Genomic DNA, 22,796 nt, shown 5'->3' with positions numbered 1-22,796 from the left:
CCACTCTTTTGGTATCTTTGATTCGGGATTTCGATGTTTTGAGAACATCCGAGAAAGAAATTGTGTGAAAGTTGACGAAATAAAGTGCTCGCCAATCGCTACTTATACGACAACGTCGAACAAACGCACTAGTCCCCCAACTACCGACCCAGTGACCCATGGCTTATGGCTTATGGTATTGTCGCATTCTTCCCGTCCATGAACTTCAAATTTAACGCTTTCAAATCCACACCTTCAAATGTCCGCACATTGACTGCCTTGATACCATAGAAAAAGTTTGGATCTATGCTTGCCGCGAAGCAACTTGTTCCACATGTCGGACCTGAATTTAGAATTAGATCATAGTTCAGTGCGGGTGTCATTGTGTTGGAAAGGGGACGTCATCTCACAGAAGTGATGCGCAATCTTATGCGACCCGAATGTGTATTTCTGTATCCTACTTAGTCCACTGCACCCCTTTTCTTGTAGAGCTCCAATATTGCTTACACTTAGTTCTTCCTGGCTGCCTTTTGAAAACGAAAAGTTCGCGTCGGGAACGTGGACCAACAGATGTCCATTTCGAGTGCAAATACTGCAATTGCAGTCGATGACCTGGGTGCTGGGGTCCGTAAGAGAGGGGTTTATGACATTGAATTCGAACCGGTGGCAGTGGCATGAACCGTTGTATATCACGGATTCGGGGTTTGAAGGTGATTGTTCCATAGATGCGGTTGATGAGTCTGCAGCGGGCATGTTAAGATTTGAAGTTGTACGAAGACGAAGAAAAAACCAAGATGGAAAAGTGGTGATCTGTGAGGCTGAATTGACTTTTAAGTGAGAGCGATATGTTGATGTCGGAGAATATCACAGGCAATGTCCGCCTGCCCCACAATTTAGAGATCTACCAGATCGAGCTAAGTGGTTAGCCGCCTGACCGCTTTCCAATATGGGCGATTAGATGGATGGCCTTGTCGGAGATCGGTAAGATCTCTCGGAGAAGCTGTGGCCCCAACTCATAGAAGGCGCAGACAGTAGGTAAATTATGGTTCGCTTGCAATACCTGGAAGTCTAACGAGCTTGAAACCATTGTACTTGATCAGTAGACCGATAAACAACTACTTCAGGCGATGAATAAAGTCATTTAACAGGCGGTTTGTTTGCGTTCGCGAGTAATAGAACTAGGCGGGAGAAACGTTGGCAAATCCCCTCGCTACGCCGAAAGAGATGAGAGACAGAAAGTTGGAGACATACGCACCAGCTACAATTAACAATTGTTATGTAAGTGATAGTCCCAATGACATGTCCTCAACGCAAAGACTTATTTGCAACCCAACTAGGCGGTGTATTGAAGGACTGATGCGCCAATGCACAGTATGCCCCGATCCAGTAGCGGCTTATGCCCCTTCTAACGTACCTGTAGAGAAACTATGCTATCCACGAAATGGAACAGGTAGGGTACGAGACTGTTGTGTAGATTTGATCCTGATTCTAGTTACTGACTATTGGTGGCAGTTCTAGAATAGTAGCGAGACATTCATGACACTTGTAAACGACTCCTGCCAAATACACGACTATCAGGTTCCAACTGGGCTTTCTGGGCTGGAAGAAGCGTGCTGAGAAGGCAATACTTTCTACGCACTCTACTCTGCCCTTTGCTCAGCTTGATTGATGACCTTAACTTCAATGATCAAATCATCTTGGCGCGACCAGAAAATAACTTCCTTTCCGCCCAGTAACAAAAGTCCAGATTCGTCGTCTTTTTCTCCCTCCTTGAAGAAAGTGATCCTGTAGCATAAGCGGGCTGTGGAGGTGACCTTGAAATAGGCAGGATTCTCGCACCAATCCGTCGCTTCGCAAGGTCTGAAGTCACCGAGACAATGGCGAAAGCCACTGTATCTCAGCTCTATACCCCCCCTTGGGCATGATCGAACTGCTTGAACGTTTTCCAAAGATGCCATAGAACACGTCCAGTGATACTGACAATACCCACGAAGGAGAAGTGGAAAATCTGGAAAGCTGCACTCTCCGCAATCCCGAGGAGTGCTTAGTTGATGAGGGATCGCTGGTATGGACCCAAATCCCTGCATACAAGAGGTATGGTAGATGACCTTTGTTCTGGGTAATGCGAGACGACGGATTGATGAAGGATTGCGCCAGTCAGTGTATGGGCATAACCATGCGACCTTCGACGTCGTGTTGATCTATGTAATCATCAAAATGCTGTAGTCGCTAGGTCGGAATACTTACGATTAACCCAGTTCCCCCGTTACGGACCAGCCATATACCCACAATAGTCTCTCCTCTGTCAAACGGACAATGGGTCCACGTGACAAAGCTGTGTGCTTGTCCATATATGTGAGAGCTGTCTTCGATATCTCTGTGTAGATAAATTGCTTCAATTCGGCCTTGGCAATGACCAATCGTCACTCCACTCAGCCCCTCCAAAGCCAGACAAGTAATGCTCGCGTCTTTATCCGTACTGAATAAGTCGAGGATAGGGAACTCTGGAAAATCGTTACATAGCAAAGGGGTAGAACTGTTCCAAAAGAAACGCTGACTACAGTCGTTATATGGGTCAATTCGAGAGACAAACAGACCCTATGACTCGTCAGCCTAGTTCATCAAATTGAAGAAATGCGTTAAATACCCACTTGCATCGTGACCCACAAGTTTGCGCACGTCGGCCGACGGATTATTTGAACAGAGTCAAGCCCTTCTGTAGTGACCAGTGCCATATCGGACCTAACGAGGTCGAGTCCAGCTATACGAGAATCGTTCCAATGAATAACAATACGGTCCCACTCTGCTTGACTTGGTTCGATTTTCAGAGAGCCTGGCACATGATGCTCGTACAGGCCTGCAAGATACGACATCGAGCCAAATGTGACCCATCGCGCGAACAGAGACCCACCTAATGAAAGCTGACGGCTTCTCTTCTCCGGCCATGCATGTAATGCTTTGAGCACAGTGAGGATTTCCTTGTCGAAAAGCCAATACCCTCCCGGTTGATTTAGCGAAAACCCAAATATCAATTCCTGAAGCTCGGGGGGAAGACCATACACCCTTGCAAGCAAGGTTCTCAAAGGTTTCGCTGGGGCTAGTAAACCCATTATTTCTTCGTAAAGCGCGTGAAAAGCTTCGACTAGTAACCTAGGCTTTAAGGGCCTCTGATCTTGAGACGTTGGTCTGGAAGATAAGGCTTCGGCACATCGTAGTCACCAATCATCGCGCTCGAGTATATCGTGGCCTTCCCAAAATTGGTTGATTGTGCCCAGGCAATGAAGATGGAATGGATATACCAGGGGAGCAGATTTGCACCACGGACACTGCTTCCGGGGACAGTACTCGCGGTCGACAAATACAGTCCATGGCCCTTTGCAATGCGCGGATGACTCAGAGACTGTTGATATGAGAATGAGAAAACATCAATAAGAATAATTCAAGATCGGATCATACCAAACCAGACCTGCTCGCCTTCCATGTGATGACGGCGACAATAAGCGCAAGTCCATTGCCAATTGGACAGTCTAAAGTGCATAGTGCTTGAAATGAAGAACTGTTATCGAGTGTACGGGGTGCGATGTACGAAGAATTTCTCCTGCCTCCACCTTGTGTAACAGCGATGACTCAGTTATATTTCTTTTTTTGGTGTAGCCATTTCTGCTACCACGGAGGATAGTTAGCGTCATCAATTACGAATCGGGAACATGTAGCAGTCGATAAGTAAAGGACGCTCAAGTACTCTATGATGAGTGGACGTGCTTATTCGCAGACTAAGTTGAAGTTACGATGACGGGCGAAATGGCAAATCTGCCGTACTGGCACAATTGCACGGTTATTTAACATCTAACTCTACTTTGCCACATTTGGCAGATATGATATTATAATTAGTTGAAGGCTATTAAGGAATGATCGCAATGACGTCTTCACAAAGCAAAGGCTCATTCGCCCTCCGTAGAGAGCTCCTCTGACTCTCTGAAGGGCCAGTCAATTGAAGCCGGCTCAGGTGTAAAGCTAAGATGACCTGCGAACTGCGTCTTGATGCTATCACCGTCTGGAGACATCGGCAAACAATCAGTTTGTGGATTGCTTGGATGCTCAGCAAGCTGTATCGAACCCTCTCTGGACGTGAGTGATCTTTCGGACTGATTAACTGCTAGCTCGATGTCGTCGATGTTTTGGAAAAATGTTGGATGGTTCTTTTCACCATATACGTCGATAATAAAGTCTTGTTTCTTTGTCGTAACGGGAACAGACTGAACCCCTGACTTCCAACGGCCAAGACCTGCACCCTCGAAGGCCAATCGTTGTAGTTGTAACTTTTCATCCATAGCCCATCTAGTTAACCTGTAAGAGCGGCCCTGGATACAATTGCTCACAACATAGTCAAGGATCGTGTGAGTCAAGATGAGCAGTCCTCCTAAGCCCAAGACAATCGACACTCCCAGCGTAGAGAATGACATCGTGCCAGAGCCAGGAGGTGATTTGACAATCTGATTGTTACAGAGGTAATGCCCTTCTGTAGTGTTGGGCTTTTCAATGTAGGTACCTTCAAGTACGTTCTCTGGCCCTCTTGCATGGTCGACAGTATATCTTTGCAGTTTTGCAAGTCCAGTTGTAAACCAGGATTTGACCTCTTGTTGCCACTGATCAGGGGGTATCGGCGTGGAAAGAAGCTCCCTGACTTGTTCTTGGGCACGAAGCGCATAATTGCCTCGCCCACCAATATTCTGAGATATCGTTGAAAGCCAGAGGTCGAGAGAAAGTAATGACACAAAGCTGATTTGTAACGGATTCAAGTCGATGTCTTTCTGGGCAGAGTGTACCACGGTCTGATATGCATCCATCGCTGTGCATTTGTTCTTCGCCGGATTGCAGATTTGATTCTGCTCGAAGCAGGCGAGAGGATTCACGTAGTAGTCAGAGACGTAAAATGTTACATTTTTACCGTTATCCAGCGCCGATTTCGACACAGTAGTAGCCTGGAATATCGGATCTTTCACCATACCGTAGTACTTAATCTCGTTCGCTGACAAAAACATCAAGGAGATGTCTCCATCGTTTCGGTGCAATGCGGGCACGGGTCGCCACGCATTAACCTCGTCGCCATCACCACTGCTATAATCTACTGAACTAATTCTGATCAGCATAAGTGAATCAAATATGTAACCTAAGTATCGATACCTCAGAGCATAGCCGTACCCAACCGAGGCTGCGCGCCGATTGTACGCGTGGGTGTAATTACTACGAGGGTTTGTATGGTACCCCACGTCCCCCTAATATGGTGCCTGTCAGTCTCATTCTATTTATTATGTGGAAAGGAAAACCCAGAATTCACTTACAAATTTGAACAAATCCACGATGTCGCCCTCAGAGCAACTAAATCTACCTCGATCAATTCTTTTTGCATCAGTGCAATTGAAACTGTCAATGAAGTCTTTCGTTTTGATTGGAGCACAAATTGTCTTTCGGCGATATGTGACTCGATCTTGTGTCTTTGCGTTTATACCAAAGTGTTCGTGAGATGACAGGTTTCCCGTATCAAGAATGTACACAGGTGATCGTATCAGACACATTCCATCCTCGAATGGGCAGGCTTCACTTTGATTTTTTAATTCGGTAGTGAATGGCAATGCCTGCTTGACGTATTGATTACACTCCAGAGTTTCCGATTGCCCACCATAACAGGCCCTTGCGTACGCTGCTGCAGATATGGTGTCGTTCAAAACCTTGGTGCTGGGCCCAAGAACCAGATCCGTATCTCCCAGAAGCCAAGTACCACAACTCCCACTCCTGACGAGAACATCAGTACCGGCGGTTCGAGTCACCTCAGCTACCAATATACCGGCTGTGAGGAAGACCGATAGATTCAGGAGAGCAACGAGTATCAGTGGAAATGTCCGTAGGAATGACCGACTGGTAACTTTGGACCATGGCGGAATGAGCCAGATTAGCTGCCAGGAAGCGATACCTGGTGAAGGTGTATTGCGCAAGATGTTCTGATGTTGATAGTGCATCCCGTCTCTCTCGTGTCTGGTGATTCGTCTTTGATGAAGAGTGAATGCCAATATCCTCCACAAAGCCGCTCCAGAGACAGACACGAATATAGCCAAAAAGGCAACAAGGACGTTGGCATTAGAGGCTGACAGCGTTATGGTGGAACCATTCGGTTGACCTCGGCTCCAGTTAATCCATACTCCGTAGAATATCTTGTCACTCATCTTGAAAGAATAAATATGGTCGACAGCGAATTCAATAAAGCAACTAAATACTCGTCCACAGCGTGCAGAATCTTCAATGTGGAGATTCAAGTCGAATGGCCATTTGCATGGGAACTACAATCACTAGAAGTAGTCGACATCATCGTGGTGATAGCACTGGTGCAGAAATAAGGCAAAAGGCGATTTCTTGTATCATGTTGGGATGAGTCCTGTATACGAGGTCATCGGTGACATGATTGGCGGAGCTAAAGAATGGAAATTCACTGTCGCATGGATGGCAGAGTGCGTTTTAGCTTCTAAGCCCCCGTACCCTTGCATATTCCGATCATTGTAGCATGGGATTTGCAACGGCCAAGCTTATCGACATTAAGAAACGAAGAGGGTCAATCAAGACGGTGGCAAGGCGTTCATTGAGCTGCATTTTGGACCTCTTTGAGGTAGATCAGCGACGCAAGGTCAAGGGTGATGATGACGAAATCGAGATTCTATGCGTGATCAATAGGTTTGGCCCCCAGAATCCAAGCTCAAGATTTCAACATTGAGAAATGCGGCTGCGAAACCATTTCATTCTGAGCTGGGTGTATCAAGAGCTTATTTTTGTAGGTCTTCATCTGTGGGAGCATCTGCAGGGAGATGACGTCAAGCAATAATCACGATCGTCGCAAAGATCCTCTAATATTGAATTGATGACAATCTCGCAGGTAAATTTAGTCCATAATGGCTTGATAGCAGGCAGACAAAGTATCACAACATTAGTGCCACCCATTGAATTCGTCCTTGTACAGATTATAAAATGACTTGGATTTATATCTTACTCCCACTGTCATATAAACGACATTCCCCTGTCCACTGATGTTTAGACCAAATGTTGGAGACTTACTATTTGAGTCGCAGAAAAGTTTCTGACAATACTTCCGTCCCTCTTGAACTTCTTGTCCCAGAATTCCGAATTCTCTGATCAGCTTCGATCCCTACTACTCTGTCACCGAACACGTTCATGTGTCTGGAAGTAAGGACCATTGAATTGGTTCGCTATCGAACTTGGTCATGCTAGCTCGACAGTTTTTACAATGACAAGAGGATTTGGATCTACGAACAGAGGGATATGAATAACCCCCGATACAGTATCACCACTAGGCTCTATTTTTTTATCTAAGGTAGACGATAGCGGCTTAGTAATTAATTCTTAAAAGATATAGTTCGGAGTAAAAGTGATATCCATTAACTAAGCGCTTTTCTAAATGCGCGAATATGTACTACGGCGTTGCCATTCGCTAAATCTAGTAACAAAAGAAAAATAAGGCAAATGTGATATGCATGAACGTGACAAAGCCTTAATGCTTTGGGGGAGCTTCCGGCTTCTTGCCATCACCAAGAGCCATAATCTGCTTGACGTAGAAGACCTATTATTCGATTAGTACAAAGATCATCCTTCAATTACTTGAGCCATTTTGGACATACCGTATCGGCGCCTATCGAAACCAACTTGATAGGCACCATCCTGAGCAGCCACGGGGCTTTCGCCAAAGGCAAATCCACCGTCGCCTCCTCATCCTTGACCTCCAGATTCAGCAACACATCTTTCGGGAGATGCGGGTAGACCACTGCGGGTCTCCCCACACCGATGAGGTCCACCGCCCCACTCTGAAGTGCGTCCTCCATTCCCTTCCGACTTCTGAAGCCGCCAGTGACCATGAGAAGAAGATTGGGATATCTTTCTCTCACAGCATGAGCGTAGTCCAAGAAGAAAGCTTCTCGCTTAGCTGTCCGTGCTGCCTTCGGATCATCACCAGCCGCCATACGAGGGTTCTCGTAAGATCCTCCACTGATCTCAAGGAAGTCGATCTGCTCCTTGGCGATGAGACCGACCTGCTCTAGAGACTCTTCGAGATTTTCAGCGCCGCTGACATCCGCACTGTTGAACTTGATACCGACGGTGAACGAGGCGGGAACCAGTTTCCGAACTGCGCGAATGACTTCGATCACGATGCGGGCGCGCTTCGCTGCTGTGCCACCGTAGCCATCGGTACGGACGTTGGATTTGGGAGATAGGAATGCGGATAGGAGATATCCGTGGGCACCGTGCAACTCTACACCCTTGAATCCAGACTCGTAGGCGAACTTAGCGGCGACAGCAAACTGCTGGACAACTTCTTGGATGTCGGCTTCGGTCATTTCCCTCGGTGTTCCGAAAGCAAATTTCGCCAGTGCTCGTTCGAGTAGGCCATCGCCGATGTTAAGGGGAATAGGCGACGGTGCAATAGATGGTTCGAAGAATCCACGGTTGCCGCTCTTTGCGGGACTTTGTCTTCCAGGGTGGACGAGTTGGACAATTGTGGGTGTGCCCTCACGTTGTGCTGCAAGAGCCCAGCGTTTCCAGGCATCCTTGGTGGCCTGCGATGCATCTGGCTTGAAGGTGATAGCATCATTACTTCCTTTATAGATGGTAGAAACCTCAACGTTTCCTGGTGATGTGTTAGGCAAGCAGATGAGATTTATAGGCTAATAGTACCTGTTAGGAGTCCTCCCCATCCACCTGAGCCCCAGCTGGTGTATGCAGATATGTATCTATCACCGGGGTCGGAGTTTACTGCCATAGCCTCTGCCATAGCTGCCTGGAAATTATTTAGCTTAATGATGCGAATAATTAACAAGGTGCTCTTACTTTCACTAGTCGGTTTGGAAAGACGAGCCCAGAAGGCGTCTCAACTGGTGTGTTAAGTTTCTGTGACATGGTGGAAGTTGTATCGATGATTGTAAGGTCAATTGGGAGAAGGTCAATACTCCTACAGAGAGGGTATTTGGATTATTTAAAGGCTTTTCTCCAAACAACTCTGTTCCACTCAATATACGAAATAAACGAAAAGATACGAAGGAATCTTTGGAATGATGGTGGAATCAGTGTACACTATACCCGTTCTTGTTGGACTAAACTAGATTTGTTAATTCTCCGATTATGGGCGACCTATTAAAACACATTTGTAAGTCAAATCATGGTGCAAAAAGCGAGACAACATGTCAATGATTTCATAATCATAGTTAAAATGATCTAGATGAATGGTTCCTGATATGAGATTCTTCGGTGAACTAGGGCAAAAATCCCAACCGGACGAAAATCGGGGGGCGGTACTGGTTCCCCCGTAGTGCATGTAGTGGGACAATAACAAAGTGCCGAGGCACAGATCTGTCGTGAAATGTCGAAGTTGCAAGTAAAGGGCGCTAATTGCACATTTACGGAGTGCAATTCTGGAAAGACATTGGTCATTATTGCTCTTATTGCGACATGTCGGACCGTGCTTATTGCATCAACATGTCATATTATGCCCCATAGATACGTTTACTGCAGAAGAAGGATTGTGTGATCGTCGAGATGTGTATTACTCTTTTCGTCTATACAAGCATTATCGCGTCTAATAAAAATAGTGGTATCATACAGGGGATTTCGCTGATGCTCTGCTCTTGTGTGAATCGCTCTCCTCGCTCTTCCTGATCGAATCAACGATTACAACGTTCTTTGGGTATTCCAGAGGCTCAATTTCGGTTCTGCTGGTCGATTGTACCGTAACTTCTGTGTTGTGGTAAATCTCCAGAGGTATGCCCCTCCCATCATTGATCTGCTCCTCACTCTCAGTCCTCCGTATACTCCGGTCATTGGTACTAGGTACGGATTGAAGGCGCTGATTACGGTGCTTGCTTCGAATAGCCGAGAATTTCGAGTGCGTGCCATGCATGGTACCGCGGGTCGTTCCTCGTCCGTAGGGATAGCGTCCGCCGTAGGATTGGTAGCTCCAGTTCTTGAGCTTGAATATGCGTTGTACGAGTGGGTACGTGAGGGGTAGGTTCGCGCAAAGGAGTGCTGTATAAGATTCGCGCAGGTACCAAATCGTCCATTCATTGCCGAAGGGGTTCGTGAAAGAGTAGTATTTGTTTAGTGCTGCAGCCACAATCTAATTTCTGTCAGCTAAAAGTTCGTTGCCATCTCAGCCAGGCATTTGTTACCGTAAATGTTCCAATCAGGAACAACATGATCAGGATAGCCTTGTTCTTCAGTGGGAGCTTGACCTTGAAAAGCAAGGGCATGGGGATGAAGATGATGATTATATCGGAAGATATGTTGAGAACCGAGTTGGTTATCAAGTGGTTGGTTGCCGCGGAACATTGTTCTAGGCAAAGACGATGAGTTTCAACGTTTTGGAAGCAGGCGCAAGCAACATACCGTTCGATGGCGGCACAGCCCAGTACTGTGAGAATGGGCGACACCATACGCCAAGATAGAGAATTTCCATAACGACCTGTGAACTGTGAGAACCCTTTTTGCATGACTGACGTTGCGCGGAAGATACTTACAAATCCAATTGCAACATAAGCAGCAGTAGCAATGACTATCTTATGCGATGGCAACAGCAGTCTAAGCACTGGTCAGAAATGCTCCAGTGTTGAGAATCGCAACACTTACGTCATGCGATAGTACATGAGCAGTAGACATGCTTTCACAAGCCAGATAGTGATGATTTGCATCTGCTCCGAGACGAGAACTAATTTGGACCCGTAGATGCGGTCTTGGATTTCCCGCTCAGTGAAAGCAGAGACATCCTCGCCGGGAGCAATCAAGTTGCTGCTAGTGTGTGTAATGACTTCCATAACGGCCATGAGAATCGTGTCCGTCAGCTTCATACTGTTAGTTACTTCTTCATGAATTCGAACATGGTGCTGGTTCATACCATAGCCACGACGATCAGATAATCGTCCACCTGTAATCTCCGCCATGATCCCAAGTGTAGTTTTCTTGATGCGAGCCTTGCGATCACAACGAGCCAACATAGGCTGTACCAAATGCCAGACTCTGGCTGAAGGATCGACATTGAGGGAGGCTGAAGAAGGAGAAGTCGAAGCCCTGGAGGGCACCGCAGGGGTTAAACAGTCAGTGGAATTTGCGAACGGGGCAGATCCCCAGACACCCAGACACTCCAGAGCACTCCAGTGTAGGGGTCCCGCAGGACTAAGGACCCGCTTTGACGCCTTTGATCGCCCACTAAACCGGGCAGGGGTCGTCTCGCTAAGTGTCGACTACAAGTGTGGAAGCGACTGAACTTCCAACCGGAGGCTGGGGATAGAACTGAGTCGTTCTGATAAGGATGATGACTTTAGTGAGTGTACGAGTAAGTTATTGAGAGAGTATAGTGAGATTATAGATATATGAACTTCGAATGTGCGCTCGCACGAGGAGTATTTGTTATTGTTGAGTGGGTGTCTGTGGCAAGTTTGGGCTCTCTTGCGTCCTGTGTTTAAACTATCACTTCAAACCTGTACGGTTCCTACCGAACTTCATGAAACTGCCACAAAAAGCCCAGCTTCCTTCTACAGGAAGGTTCCAAGACATTCCCCTGCTTCTTTAAACGAATATGCGTGCCAGATATAAGATCGTATTGGAGAAGACCCCTGACGAAAACGTGGAGTGACATTTTGCATTTCGACAGTGTTCTAGGTTAAAGCCGCACGAAGCTAGGCCATGGTCCGGCCATTCTGTGGAGACAATGCGCTGATTCCTCGGCAGGTATGCCATAGATACGTCACGTTCCAGAGAGTTGAACAAGCTGATATCATATTTCTCTTGGGGGAGACTGGAAGGGAGATACAGATAGACCTCGAGGTTTTCTCTCCTAGGATATCGCTGTATATATCAAGTGGATTGCCTTGCCTGCCTTTGCTCATGAATATTCCCCACCATTATGGACGTCGTTTATCTTCCTGGGAAGAGTTATTTGCCGTCTTCTATAGCATTGAGGGACTAGTGGCGTGGGGCAACTGAGAAGCACCGAAATGCGGCCTTCCGTGAGCCGACGCGATGCGCGTGCCCCTTTTTGTCTCGAGGTTGACGACAAGCCTTGTATGGTGCAATACATACTGGCTGCAAAATTTCAGAATTTCTGCAGGTATTTCTGACAATTGCTCAGTCGATTGGTCGGATACGAGAATATCTCGATTCTCGACAGGGCCATCCACGTGCTTCCTTACAGCAAACGTTAGTGTCTTGAATGACTACATTCCACTAACAATAGCTAAGAGTTCATATCAGCTTAGAAAGGGGGTTCTTTCCCAACACTTTGAGGGAAAAGGGAAGCATGCCTAATCCAGTTGCCACCGTGGTGGAAGAAAATTCGAGAGCCAGAGACAAGGCATCGGTAAAGGGCTGATTCTCGGAGGTCGTCATTTTCACGTGTGATAAGCTTTTAAGGCCAGACACTATCATGAGAACAATTCGCCTAGCGTAGCCGATTAGCCATACATTCCCCTCCTTTCACTCGCTAGTCCTCTTTTATACTTTCGTCTATGTCGCCATGGCCCGGCATCTGATGAATGTGGCAATCCTCGCCCGGCCAATCAATGGTGCACTGTCATGTGCTATCAACGTTGCTTTTCCCACGTGGGTTGAATCCATTCTGGGGGAAGGTAAACCGAAATCGACAAGGTCTCGTAACAACACGATGCTTCCAAGAATCTCCAATCTCTCAGGGGTAAGAAGGCGCAGTGGATGGTACAATTCTGATCGGTGTAAGAACTTCACAGCTGAAAATCTTCAAATCGAGCAAGTATTTCGACCCTGAGGCAATTATGAACCTCGTCGGAAGCCGCCGATAGCCTCTATTTTATTCAACAAACGGTTTCAGCCTCATCAACGCCGATCAACTGTCGAGACTGGACTTCCAAAATTCTGATCTGCACCAAGTGTGCTTGACAACGTGTCTTGAGATTGTGCTCAATGGCCATGGCTACAGTTATCAGATGCACCGGCTGCGCCTATTGGCGGACTGCTACAGGGATGTGCCTGATCTCAAGTGTTCCTTTGAAGGGACCTAAGAGTGAACTGCATCACGATCATCAGGGTGCATGCAGGCACAGATCGCTGTCAGTTTGAGCTACACGCCGTTTAAAGTTTGAAATTGACAGGACGCGCAATGTCACCAGTGTTAGCATATGTCTTCAGGGCCAATGGTGCGCATGTGAACCAAGAATTCGAAATAGCTCAATGGGATGGCATCTTAAAGGCATGGCAGCTGCAGCTGCACTCGTACGATCTTTATGACAGCTCAAGCTCATGATAAGCTTGTGTCAGAGGATCGACCGAACGCCAGCGCTCAACTCTAATATGACCGCCCCTGCTGATTGCCATGGGGAGAGGATTAGTCCTACAAGTATTACTGCTCTCCTCTCGCTGTATATCATCCCAATCGTTTACTCTTCTTGCTCTCTTTCGCAGCACTTGCATTTTGGACCATTGTTGCAAGAGCAGTAGTGCAACGGAGCATCAATGTATTGCTCTAATCTTCACGAAGTCTCTTGATCATACAGGAACATTCCGTATTGTGTCCTCGTGCGCTGGTTGTTGTGTCACCTTCTTTTGATTCCTGCAGTCCCCATTAACACGAACAGAAGTAGACATCAGTCAATAACAGCGGAGCAAACATAATGCGACATAGAAGAAACACGATTGTTGTTGTCATTGAATCCATCTCGAGCGGCGATGAGATTCCACATTAGGCGTCCTCCGGGCTAATTCCTTCCTACTACCGACAAGCGTGAACACCGAAATGCACATCATATCCACTCTTGTCAATCACGACATCGGAGAACTGTATCACACTTGCAGCAATTCTTCATTTGCAACGAGAAATTTTACTTTGCATCGTAACATCTGCATGCTACCCGCCAAGGATTCAAATGAAACGATAGATATGTTCATAGTTCATATAAAGAGCGTGGCTCTACGGACATGCTGTTTCGCGAGCAGTCATCTGGTTTACCTTGTCACCACCGCCGCTCATCATGTCTGATCCGATCAACACGAAGGTCGCAGTCACCAGCGATGCCTCGCTCCCATCCAGGAACCCTTCGACCGACGACGTCCCGATCAAGAGGAAATGGTACCGGACGACGTTTTTCAATGCTTTCATTATTGGAAGTGTCGGATTCACTGCACCTGGCCTATGGAACGCATTGAATCAATTGGGCGCAGGTGGTGCACAAGAACCGTTCCTCATTAACGCTGCAAATGCTCTGGTGTTTGGACTGATGGGATTGTTCTGCTTGTTTGGTGGACCAATCGCCAATCGAATTGGTCTGGCTTGGACTCTCGTCCTCGGTGCTGTTGGCTATCCTATCTATTCTGCTGGACTTTACACCAACAATCGATTTGGGAACATTTGGTTCGTGCTCGTAGGGGCCGTTGCATGCGGTATTTCAGCAGGACTGTTCTGGGTTTCTGAGGGTGCGGTGGCATTAGGATATCCAGAACCCGGAAAACGCGGAAAGTACATGAACATTTGGCTGTGGTTCCGTACTGGAGGACCTTTGGTTGGAGGCGCTATCGTTCTTGCTCTCAACAACGATGCTGCAGCAAAGAAGAAGGGCGCTGTCGGATATCAGACGTATCTTGTGTTCATCGCTCTACAGTGTCTGTCTGTCCCTATTGCACTGGCGCTTTCCCCACCCGAGAAGGTCCAGAGATCGGATGGTACAAAGGTGATCATTCGCGCCGAGAAGTCTACTAGAGCTGAACTGCGTGCCCTGTGGGAAGTCTCTAAGCGCAAAGAAGTTCTGCTGCTTCTTCCTGTCTTCTGGGCCGCCTATTTCAATCAATACAATGGTATGTGTTTATTTTCCAAATAGTGAGTGAGTCTTCTAGACGCTGACACGGTTTTCTCCAGGCAACTTTCAGGCGTACTACTTCGGCATCCGAGCCCGCGCCTTGATTGGATTTGTCCAAAACTTCGGAACTCTCCTATCCTCGCAAATCATGAGCATGTGGCTAGATTCCAAAAGATTCCCTGTGAAGCAACGCATCACGTGGGGCTTCTACTATGTGGTAGTGTGGCACATTATTGCATGGGTATACGGCTGGGTCATTCAGGAAAAGTATACTCGCACAAAACCGGCTATGGACTGGGAAGACGAAGGTTTCGTTGAGGGATTCTTCGTTCTGTTGCTGTGGGACTTCTCTAGACAGGCACTCCAGAACTGGCTTTATTATCTGCTGGCCACCAAGACCGACAACATTTCCGAACTTACTCGCTTTTCGGGAATCTTGAGAGGGCAGGAGTCGTTTTCTCAAGCTGTCTCTTTCGGTCTGAATACGCGGAAGTGGAAGGGCGGTAGGGTTCCGCTTGCTGTGAACACCATTCTACTAGGTATGATCCGATCACCAACATTTCGCACAATATTCTGACTATTCACAAGGACTCGCTGTTTATCCAACTTGGCTTGTGGTTCGAGATCACGTGCCAGTTGAGGCTCCTTCGAATGAGCCTAACGCGATCGAGGAGGAGGCTGGGGATCTAAAACAAGTGATAACCAACGAAGACAAAACTAATTACGCTCGGGGCAAGACTCAGGCAGGCAGAGACGCTCTCTAGGCATCATCTGAACTCTGAAACACTTAAAAGGCCGGGAAGCCAATCACGAGTCGCCGATGGCCACAGCTAGGGATTGTTACTCTCTTCCTATTGTCTTCCTATTATCTTCAATACTAAAGACGAGCAGATAGATACTCAATAGAATGAATAGATGCTACCAACTTACTATTGTTCAATCCAAGTGACAATTAGATTGCCTTTGGTATATAAACCGCTTCGGACTCAATCTTCCTCAATCCCCAATCTTCAACCCTCACCATACACTCTCTGAGACCTCTTCATCACTTTCGTATCCATTCAAACTGCTGGTCAGTTTTTTTTTCAACAAATACCAAAGAGAGCTGTTGCCGGATCAACACCTCCTTCAACTCATCTCTCACAATGGACCCTTTCAACTACAACGGTTCCCGCGGCTACAGGGACTTCGACGGATTCGACGTTTATGACGACTACATCGAGTTCGACGATGTCGTCGAGAGTGTCGAGGTCGGCAATTACGCCGGCTACAGCGGTGTTTTCGAGCCCAACCTTCATCCCAGGCCCCCTCCTGGCCCATTTCCTCAGCGCTGCTTCACTCTCTCTCCAACTCCGCAGCGCCACATCGCCTATCCGTCGTCTCCACAACGCCGTACCTCTCGCTCATCTTCTCCACGAAGTGACACTGGCTCTCTTCGCCAACGCCGTGCCACTCGTTCTTCTTCCCCCGGATCCGTCTCTGGCTCGCCTTCTCTCCGAAGCCGATCCAGTCGCTCTTCTTCTCCACTCGGTCCTCGACCGCAGCGAATTGTTCGGATCCGCTACTCGGATCGACTTCAGCGACGTTTCCGCCTCAAGGAGCACTTCCGTGCCCTTGAGCGCGCCTATCTGCACCATCGCGAGATGGCCATGCAGAGACACCAACTCGAGCTCGAACAGCTATACCAGCTGTACTTCGTCTTCTGCCTTGTTCTCGTCGGTCAATTTGGCCGTCAGAATGAGTAGAATCCTCAGCATGGTCTTCAGAGATTCTGAACGCCTACCTATGGCCCCTTCTTCCACAGCATCATCGGGTCCTTCAACACACTTATCATCTGCATTTTTATCAGCTTTCATGGGGTCTTCATAACCAGTTTTGGTCTTGGTAGTATAACTGGTACTACCAATTCAACTTTCACAGCCACTGAGTTTTTATCATAGCATAGAAATGCCAATCAAAACTCACTACATTCATAAATGTTTCTTCAATCAATCGTGACTTTCAATGAATGCTTTTGATACCAGCTGGCCCACCTAGCTCACTACATCCAATTATAAATCACCATAATCACTGGCATGCAATACATGCTCAACACTATGTTCTGGCGACATTCACAACTGATTCCTCTCCCAGAAGCAAGAACTGGCACCAGATAGCGTGTCCGAGGCAGTCGTATATTCTGCCGATTACTAGTTGCGCTGATGAACACTGCAGAAGTTTCCTTACCACATCGACGGCGACGAAAGTGTTCAGTACATTTCGGCTCCGTTCTCCCAACACTTCCTAGTCGGGGATTATTCGATAATTCAAGAAGGACTCAACTCCCACCTTCGTTAACTCTGATATCAGAAGACTTAGAGCACCCGGTCCCGTTCATAGGAGATGGTCGCTTTCAATGGTCACTTCTTACGATTCAGTCCACGGTAGACTGAAACTGTCTTCTTAAATTTTGAATGTCAACTTCTCAAAGTAAGAGCGTTGTTTTGTAGTGCATTTATTAGACATCTGAAACAGTTTATCTCGATTTCATGGTACTATACTATTCCTTGAGATGCCGTGAGGGTAAGCAGGTCTCAACTCGATCGTAAAGAGATATTGCAGACGACATAAAATGCAGCATTCAAGTGAGAGATCAAACTCGTTTAACGAATTATATCCAAATGCCCTGGATCGGGAGTGGTATAATTCGGAGAGGAAATACTTCGCTTATATACAAACTCACCATCGAAATTGTATGATGCAGAAGTGAATTCGCTTCGATACCAGCCGAAGCGTAACGACTTGCCATGTTGATCGATGCGGCTTCTGCGCTAATTGCACTTATAGTAATGCGAATCCGATCAAGTCTTCAATTTGAAATGCTCTAAAATTCGAGGCGGAATCTTCTCAACCCTAATGAGGGATGGGTCCCGTTCACTACTTTTCCACTTGTTGGATTTATAGCTAGGTTCAGTATAGCGCCGGCGTACTAAGGTGACGAACACATGTTGGCCAATTGGCAACGGTGATGGAATACGGAAATACGGTGGCACCATAAAGGTTGTCGACACTAAAGAAGCATAAATCACAAGAAGAACACTAGATTGCGTTTAAATGATATGAATCCTATTGACACAGATTTCCACCCCAAATGTATCAGTCAACTAAATCGCCACTGCTACATATCCCAAAACAACCTTCTAAAAAATAGTCTACCGACATTTTGCTTTTACCTCCATCGTATTCACTGCACCTTCAGCATGGCCTCTCAATCAAACAAATCAGCCTTTGCGGACCATCTTTACTTGATACTTAGGCTGTTTCCGTACACTCGACCTCAGCGCTTGCCATTGTCTTGAGGTTGTGAATCTCCTGGGTCCTTTCTTCAACCGCGGCTGTCGAAGAAATCGCCAACATCTGCTTCCGGTGCTGTTTATCGAGAACGCCGCGGGTGACTCGCCCTGAGTGGTCGAAGACAGAGTCGAGAGCCTCGAGAGACAAGCCTGCGGTTTCTGGGAAGAAGAAGTAGATGAACGGGATGAAGGAGATATTCAGTACGGCGAAGATAACATATGTTCTAAAGTTGTTTTGTCAGCGAATTGGCCAATATCAGTCATAGCGAGACACTTACTTCCAACCGATGCTCGCCGTGCAGATTGGCGTGATCATGACTACCAAGAAAGTGAAAAGCCAGTTGCTCATCACCGATATCGAGACACCCTTGCTTCGAGTCCGCAGAGTTGTAATTTCCGCAGGGTAGAAGAATGGAATGGCCAGGAATCCTTGTGCGTAGCATGTGTTGAACAGAAAGAAACAAAAGACAGCCAGAATTCCCATTCCGTAGCTAGCACTTCCGTCGGGTCTGTTTGTAACGTACCAGATCGCTCCGGCAAGGATTGTCATCGAAATCGTTTGTCCAGATGCGCTGAAAAGAAGAAGCTTACGGCGGCCGAACTTTTCAATGGTCCAGATAGGGATCGCAGATGCCACTAAATATTCAAGACCGTTGAAGCCCCCCATGAGGAGTGATGTGTGTCTGTCTAGACCGACCGAGTTTTCGAGGACGTATGAAATGTAGTATGTGAGGAGATTGATGCTGTTTTAACATAACAGGTCAGCAATGTTCTCACAACTAGATGAAGTATCACCTACCCGCTCAATTGTTGGCAAGCCATGACACCTGCGCAAAGCGCCATACGTCTCCAGTTCTGCATTTCCCCGCCATGAAGCAACTCTGCATAAGAGAACTCTCCTTCGGCCGCTCTTTCAGCTTCGCGGGTAACTATAATGTTCTGATGCATGGCCTCGACGGTTGTGGCGTGCTGCGCTTCGCTCGTGTTTTTGACCCGTGGAGTGATCCATTCCAAGACCTCCCTCGCTTCCGTATCGTATCCTCTGGAAATGAGCCATCGTGGAGATTCGGGCAAGACTATGAAGAAAAGCAGTAATGTTAGTATGTATGCCGGTATATCTGAATGCAGACCAAGACTTACAAATTACCATGGCCGCCATGATCAAACCGAATAGCATCTGCAAAGCTAAGCAGCAATGTCAGTATTCAACAATTCTTCTATGGAGAGCTTGTCCGAGACTTACCGATGGGAAACCGGAATTGCATGTCCGTTGTGTACGTTGCGCAGCCATAGTCCACCCTGTAGAACTTCAGTAATTGTCGTCAGTTTCCTCGCGAATGCCACATACCAGTAAGCAATAACGACACCCCAAATGATCAGCCATCCATTAAAAGCTGCCACTCTTCCTCTGTCCTCATGGCCCGAGATCTCAGATGCCCAAGTGGGAATTGCAGAAAAGTTGAGGCCGTTTCCCTGTCACTCCTAATCAGATTCATGGCTCTACGACTTGGATTGAAACTTGACATACCAACCCAGTTATGATACGGCCTGCAATCAGTTGTGGCATAGAATGAGCCACAGTCTGTAGGGTTGCACCAATGCACATTATAAACACTCCAATGAAGATGCAGGTGCGTCGGCTAAACGTCTCACCCCAGATGAATGAGAAGACTGCTCCAGCGAAGCAGCCAATTTCGTAGATAGCTGCATCAATTAGCTTGAGATTCTCGCTCGCCTCGACAATGGTTTACGAAAAGAATACTTACCCACCATCAATCCAAGAGATGTCGCGTCCGGATTGTCAAATGTATTGCTGAAGGGAGTTCCTTCGGAGCCAATAAGGCCAGCCATTACACCTTGATCATACCCAAGAAGCTGTGAGCTTGCGTCAGTCATGTCTCCTTGATACACGCAGTGCGCATACTTCATCCGAATTGCAAACTTACAAGCATACCAAAACCCGCAGCAACCGCGACGCAGCTAACCACGAAGTTTCCTGGCCTGATGAAGCCATACCGACGCGTTCGTAGCAATCTCATTTTGGCGGTGAGTGTTGGGTACGGTGGATGCAGACGTGCACAATCTTGTATTACAACAGATAGAAGTGCGTTGCGATTGTTCAGAAACTGTTGAGTGAAGTCCTGGTGTTTCTGAAGGATTCAATCCAGTACTTAATATAAGAAATACAAACCATGGGCTCTGTCTGTCTAGACTTCTAACAGAGCATGAAAGCGCTCAAAAATGGTGCGGGCTAAAATAGTCTGGACGATTCCAAGCCAAAGCCATGGACTCCCCCTCACCAACCCCACAGCTCGCACACTGCCCCGTGGGGCATGTTCGATTGCCAAAGATTGAGCTTAATTCGAATGGAGTAGTGAAGCGATCTTTGGTGCTAACCGGGGAATATAGTCGCTACTTGTGTCCTATATGGGCAATCCTAGGCGTCAGTGATTGTTTTTGTCAGGTTGAGTGCTCATCATTATGCGCACGATGCTATCTCGTACAATGCAAGTCGCGCAAAGGATTTCCAGCAACAGCATCTGTAACCGCCGTTTTTGCATTTCATGCATGATATTGGCATTCCATGGAAAATTGGTAGTGGCGATGGCATCGTCTTGTCATTGACAAAGGTTGCGCTTCTTGAAGCCTCTGAGTATTGAAGTCTAGCACACAATCAAACCTGGAGTTTCCTCGCCCGCGTGATGCAGCTCTGTTTCATTCTACTACTGATGTTCATGGCATTTCATTGAATAAACGTGTTGCAAGTCATGGATTCTACGATCTAGCTTCGCACGGCTCTCATGTTCTCTATGTCGAGAATCTCCTTACTGAGCATTTCACTTACAACTACGTTGTTGAATACAAAATTGACAAAGTTGTTTTATTCTATTTCTATACATAGATTCTCCGAACTACTCAATCCTTCTTCTCCTGACGCGAGTTCCACTCCCGATCAAACCGCGTTAACGCTCTCTGAGCCGTAGGCACGCAATCCAACCCCTTGATCGAGATCCTCTCCGGCAGACTCAGCATATACACAACCGTATCCGCCAAATCCTCCGCGACCAGCGGTTCATAACCCTGCAAAAACTCATCCATTGCACTCTGATCGTACTTAACTCTCTGGAGATGAAAATTCGTCACCACACAGCCAGGCCGGAGGGTCAAAACCTTGATGTTCGCGCCGGAAGTCTCCATGCGCAAACTATTGCTGAAACCCTCGAGGAACGCTTTGGAAGCGTGATATACAGCTTCGCCATCGAAGGGCGGGCATTCGAGACCCGTGACGGAGGATACGTTGATGATGACGCCCTTTTTACGCGGCCACATGCTGCGGCGGATGATGGAGTGGCTCATGTACATTATACCGTTGATGTTTGTGCCGGCCATCTGGTCGATTTGCTCGATGGGAAGTTCCCAGAACCTTGCGGGGGCTCCGAGGGCGAGTCCGGCCTGGAGTCACATACATTTTAGCTCTGCTTCTTATGCTGCACAACTTGTTTGCGGATAAAACCTACGTTGTTGATGAGGATGTCGATTTCACCAAGCTGTGAGATCGCATCCGCTACGGCCTTGTCGACATCTACGTAGTTCTGGATGTCGACCGCGTGAACCGATATCTTGACTCCGAACCCTTTGTCGGCAATCGACTTGCGTACAGACTCAAGTTTGTCCTGTACGATGCGCTTTAGTTTAAAACCTAACTCTCGCGATTATGGTCTACTCACCTTGCTCCTTGAAACCAGAGCGAGGTTTACACCGTGCTCAGCGAGCTTAAGGGCGATCGCTTCACCGATGCCCATCGATGCGCCTGTCTGCGGAAACAATGTCAGTTTGCAATAATTTAACGCCACAGCCAGAAGCTGGGGAAGGAATAGCGTACAATCAGGGCAGTCTGTCCTTTGATGGAAGTCATGTTGTCGTTATTTCTAAAAGCTGCAATAATTGTTTTGTTTTGTCCCTTCGCGTACTTTGACGAAAAGTAATAACCGTTGGGGGAGAAACAAAATGACAGGTCCTGAATCCTTGATATTTATTTAACCAAGACCACTGTACTACGATCCGAAATTCTTCTTCATACGTTTGTCAGCAAAAAGTAAAACGCATGCATGTGCGATCGATCCCCAAACACTGTGGAGAACCCTTGTTGGGTGGTGGGCATCACACTAAACTAGGTGAACTGTCGTTGTCGTACTAGACTGACTCTCTTGCACTAAACTCTCGTGCCGAGTTTTTATGCCCAAACTCGTGCCGAGCGCCCTAGCATTACATTGCAAGCCAAGCGGACGAGACACCATACTGGCATCCACAAGCGGCGACTGCAACATTGGCATGTGTGATCGCCCCGGATTATGGGTCTCGGAACCGGTGGGGATTGAGCTTTACGGGGTAGATTTAAGCGCTTGAGCGCATGGGATGGCTGGATCGAGGGGATATAAGTCGAGAGGATGCTGTAAGCGCTGGAGCCGATGTTGAGGCTGGATGGAGTGCCAGTGACGGTCCAGACTTGAGGGCATTGTGACATGGTTAGGGGGTAGCTAACGCGGGGCTATGTACTTGTCAATTCATGTTTGCTTGAATGGTTCAGGGCGATGTAGAGTATAAGGACCTTGACTTA

The 22,796-nt window shown here is 47.3% G+C and overlaps 9 protein-coding genes across 9 annotated transcripts; 2 read left to right on the top strand and 7 right to left on the bottom strand.

Moving 5' to 3' along the window:
- Positions 1-797, bottom strand: BU24DRAFT_424513 (uncharacterized protein). Its single transcript, XM_033528524.1, has 3 exons — positions 487-797; positions 390-429; positions 1-322 (listed from the first exon to the last, which is right to left on the bottom strand). Exons 1-3 carry the CDS (start codon positions 730-732, stop codon positions 171-173), a joined length of 438 nt encoding a protein of 145 aa, XP_033381848.1. The 5' UTR covers positions 733-797; the 3' UTR covers positions 1-170.
- Positions 798-1,619: 822 nt separating this feature from the next.
- On the bottom strand, positions 1,620-3,089 carry BU24DRAFT_411240 (uncharacterized protein; the record flags this gene model as incomplete). Its single annotated transcript, XM_033526037.1, has 3 exons — positions 1,620-2,180; positions 2,227-2,577; positions 2,631-3,089. 3 exons carry the CDS (start codon positions 3,087-3,089, stop codon positions 1,620-1,622), a joined length of 1,371 nt encoding a protein of 456 aa, XP_033381847.1.
- Positions 3,090-3,920: 831 nt separating this feature from the next.
- Positions 3,921-6,200, bottom strand: BU24DRAFT_434533 (uncharacterized protein; the record flags this gene model as incomplete). Its single annotated transcript, XM_033530032.1, has 4 exons — positions 3,921-4,033; positions 4,187-5,112; positions 5,164-5,255; positions 5,322-6,200. The coding sequence occupies 4 exons, from the start codon at positions 6,198-6,200 to the stop codon at positions 3,921-3,923; spliced, it is 2,010 nt and encodes a 669-aa protein (XP_033381846.1).
- A 1,334-nt stretch (positions 6,201-7,534) lies between these two features.
- BU24DRAFT_434531 (FMN-linked oxidoreductase) lies at positions 7,535-8,934 on the bottom strand (the record flags this gene model as incomplete). Its single annotated transcript, XM_033530031.1, has 4 exons — positions 7,535-7,603; positions 7,662-8,665; positions 8,713-8,815; positions 8,866-8,934. 4 exons carry the CDS (start codon positions 8,932-8,934, stop codon positions 7,535-7,537), a joined length of 1,245 nt encoding a protein of 414 aa, XP_033381845.1.
- Positions 8,935-9,628: 694 nt separating this feature from the next.
- Positions 9,629-11,062, bottom strand: BU24DRAFT_434530 (uncharacterized protein; the record flags this gene model as incomplete). The annotated part of the gene is made up of 6 exons (XM_033530030.1): positions 9,629-10,147; positions 10,200-10,363; positions 10,417-10,492; positions 10,548-10,608; positions 10,657-10,868; positions 10,922-11,062. 6 exons carry the CDS (start codon positions 11,060-11,062, stop codon positions 9,629-9,631), a joined length of 1,173 nt encoding a protein of 390 aa, XP_033381844.1.
- Positions 11,063-13,786: 2,724 nt separating this feature from the next.
- BU24DRAFT_239347 (MFS general substrate transporter) lies at positions 13,787-15,831 on the top strand. The gene is made up of 3 exons (XM_033522263.1): positions 13,787-14,844; positions 14,906-15,385; positions 15,435-15,831. Exons 1-3 carry the CDS (start codon positions 14,025-14,027, stop codon positions 15,608-15,610), a joined length of 1,476 nt encoding a protein of 491 aa, XP_033381843.1. The 5' UTR covers positions 13,787-14,024; the 3' UTR covers positions 15,611-15,831.
- BU24DRAFT_424510 (uncharacterized protein) lies at positions 15,769-16,823 on the top strand (the record flags this gene model as incomplete). Its single annotated transcript, XM_033528523.1, has 1 exon — positions 15,769-16,823. A coding segment is annotated over exon 1 (596 nt), but the record flags the coding sequence as incomplete, so codon positions are not given.
- Positions 16,824-18,137: 1,314 nt separating this feature from the next.
- On the bottom strand, positions 18,138-20,217 carry BU24DRAFT_483273 (general substrate transporter; the record flags this gene model as incomplete). The annotated part of the gene is made up of 9 exons (XM_033533276.1): positions 18,138-18,402; positions 18,457-18,921; positions 18,978-19,254; positions 19,319-19,363; positions 19,422-19,477; positions 19,527-19,651; positions 19,707-19,882; positions 19,945-20,053; positions 20,125-20,217. 9 exons carry the CDS (start codon positions 20,215-20,217, stop codon positions 18,138-18,140), a joined length of 1,611 nt encoding a protein of 536 aa, XP_033381841.1.
- Positions 20,218-21,083: 866 nt separating this feature from the next.
- On the bottom strand, positions 21,084-22,320 carry BU24DRAFT_372959 (NAD(P)-binding protein). Its single transcript, XM_033524518.1, has 4 exons — positions 22,062-22,320; positions 21,907-21,993; positions 21,697-21,852; positions 21,084-21,631 (listed from the first exon to the last, which is right to left on the bottom strand). The coding sequence occupies exons 1-4, from the start codon at positions 22,092-22,094 to the stop codon at positions 21,095-21,097; spliced, it is 813 nt and encodes a 270-aa protein (XP_033381840.1). The 5' UTR covers positions 22,095-22,320; the 3' UTR covers positions 21,084-21,094.
- Positions 22,321-22,796: the final 476 nt, after the last annotated feature.

Source organism: Aaosphaeria arxii (genome assembly GCF_010015735.1).
Source record: "Aaosphaeria arxii CBS 175.79 unplaced genomic scaffold BU24scaffold_6, whole genome shotgun sequence".
NCBI lineage: Eukaryota > Fungi > Ascomycota > Dothideomycetes > Pleosporales > Aaosphaeria > Aaosphaeria arxii.
The sequence above is the reverse complement of the archived record's forward strand: the minus strand, read 5'-3'. Positions and strand labels throughout refer to the sequence as shown.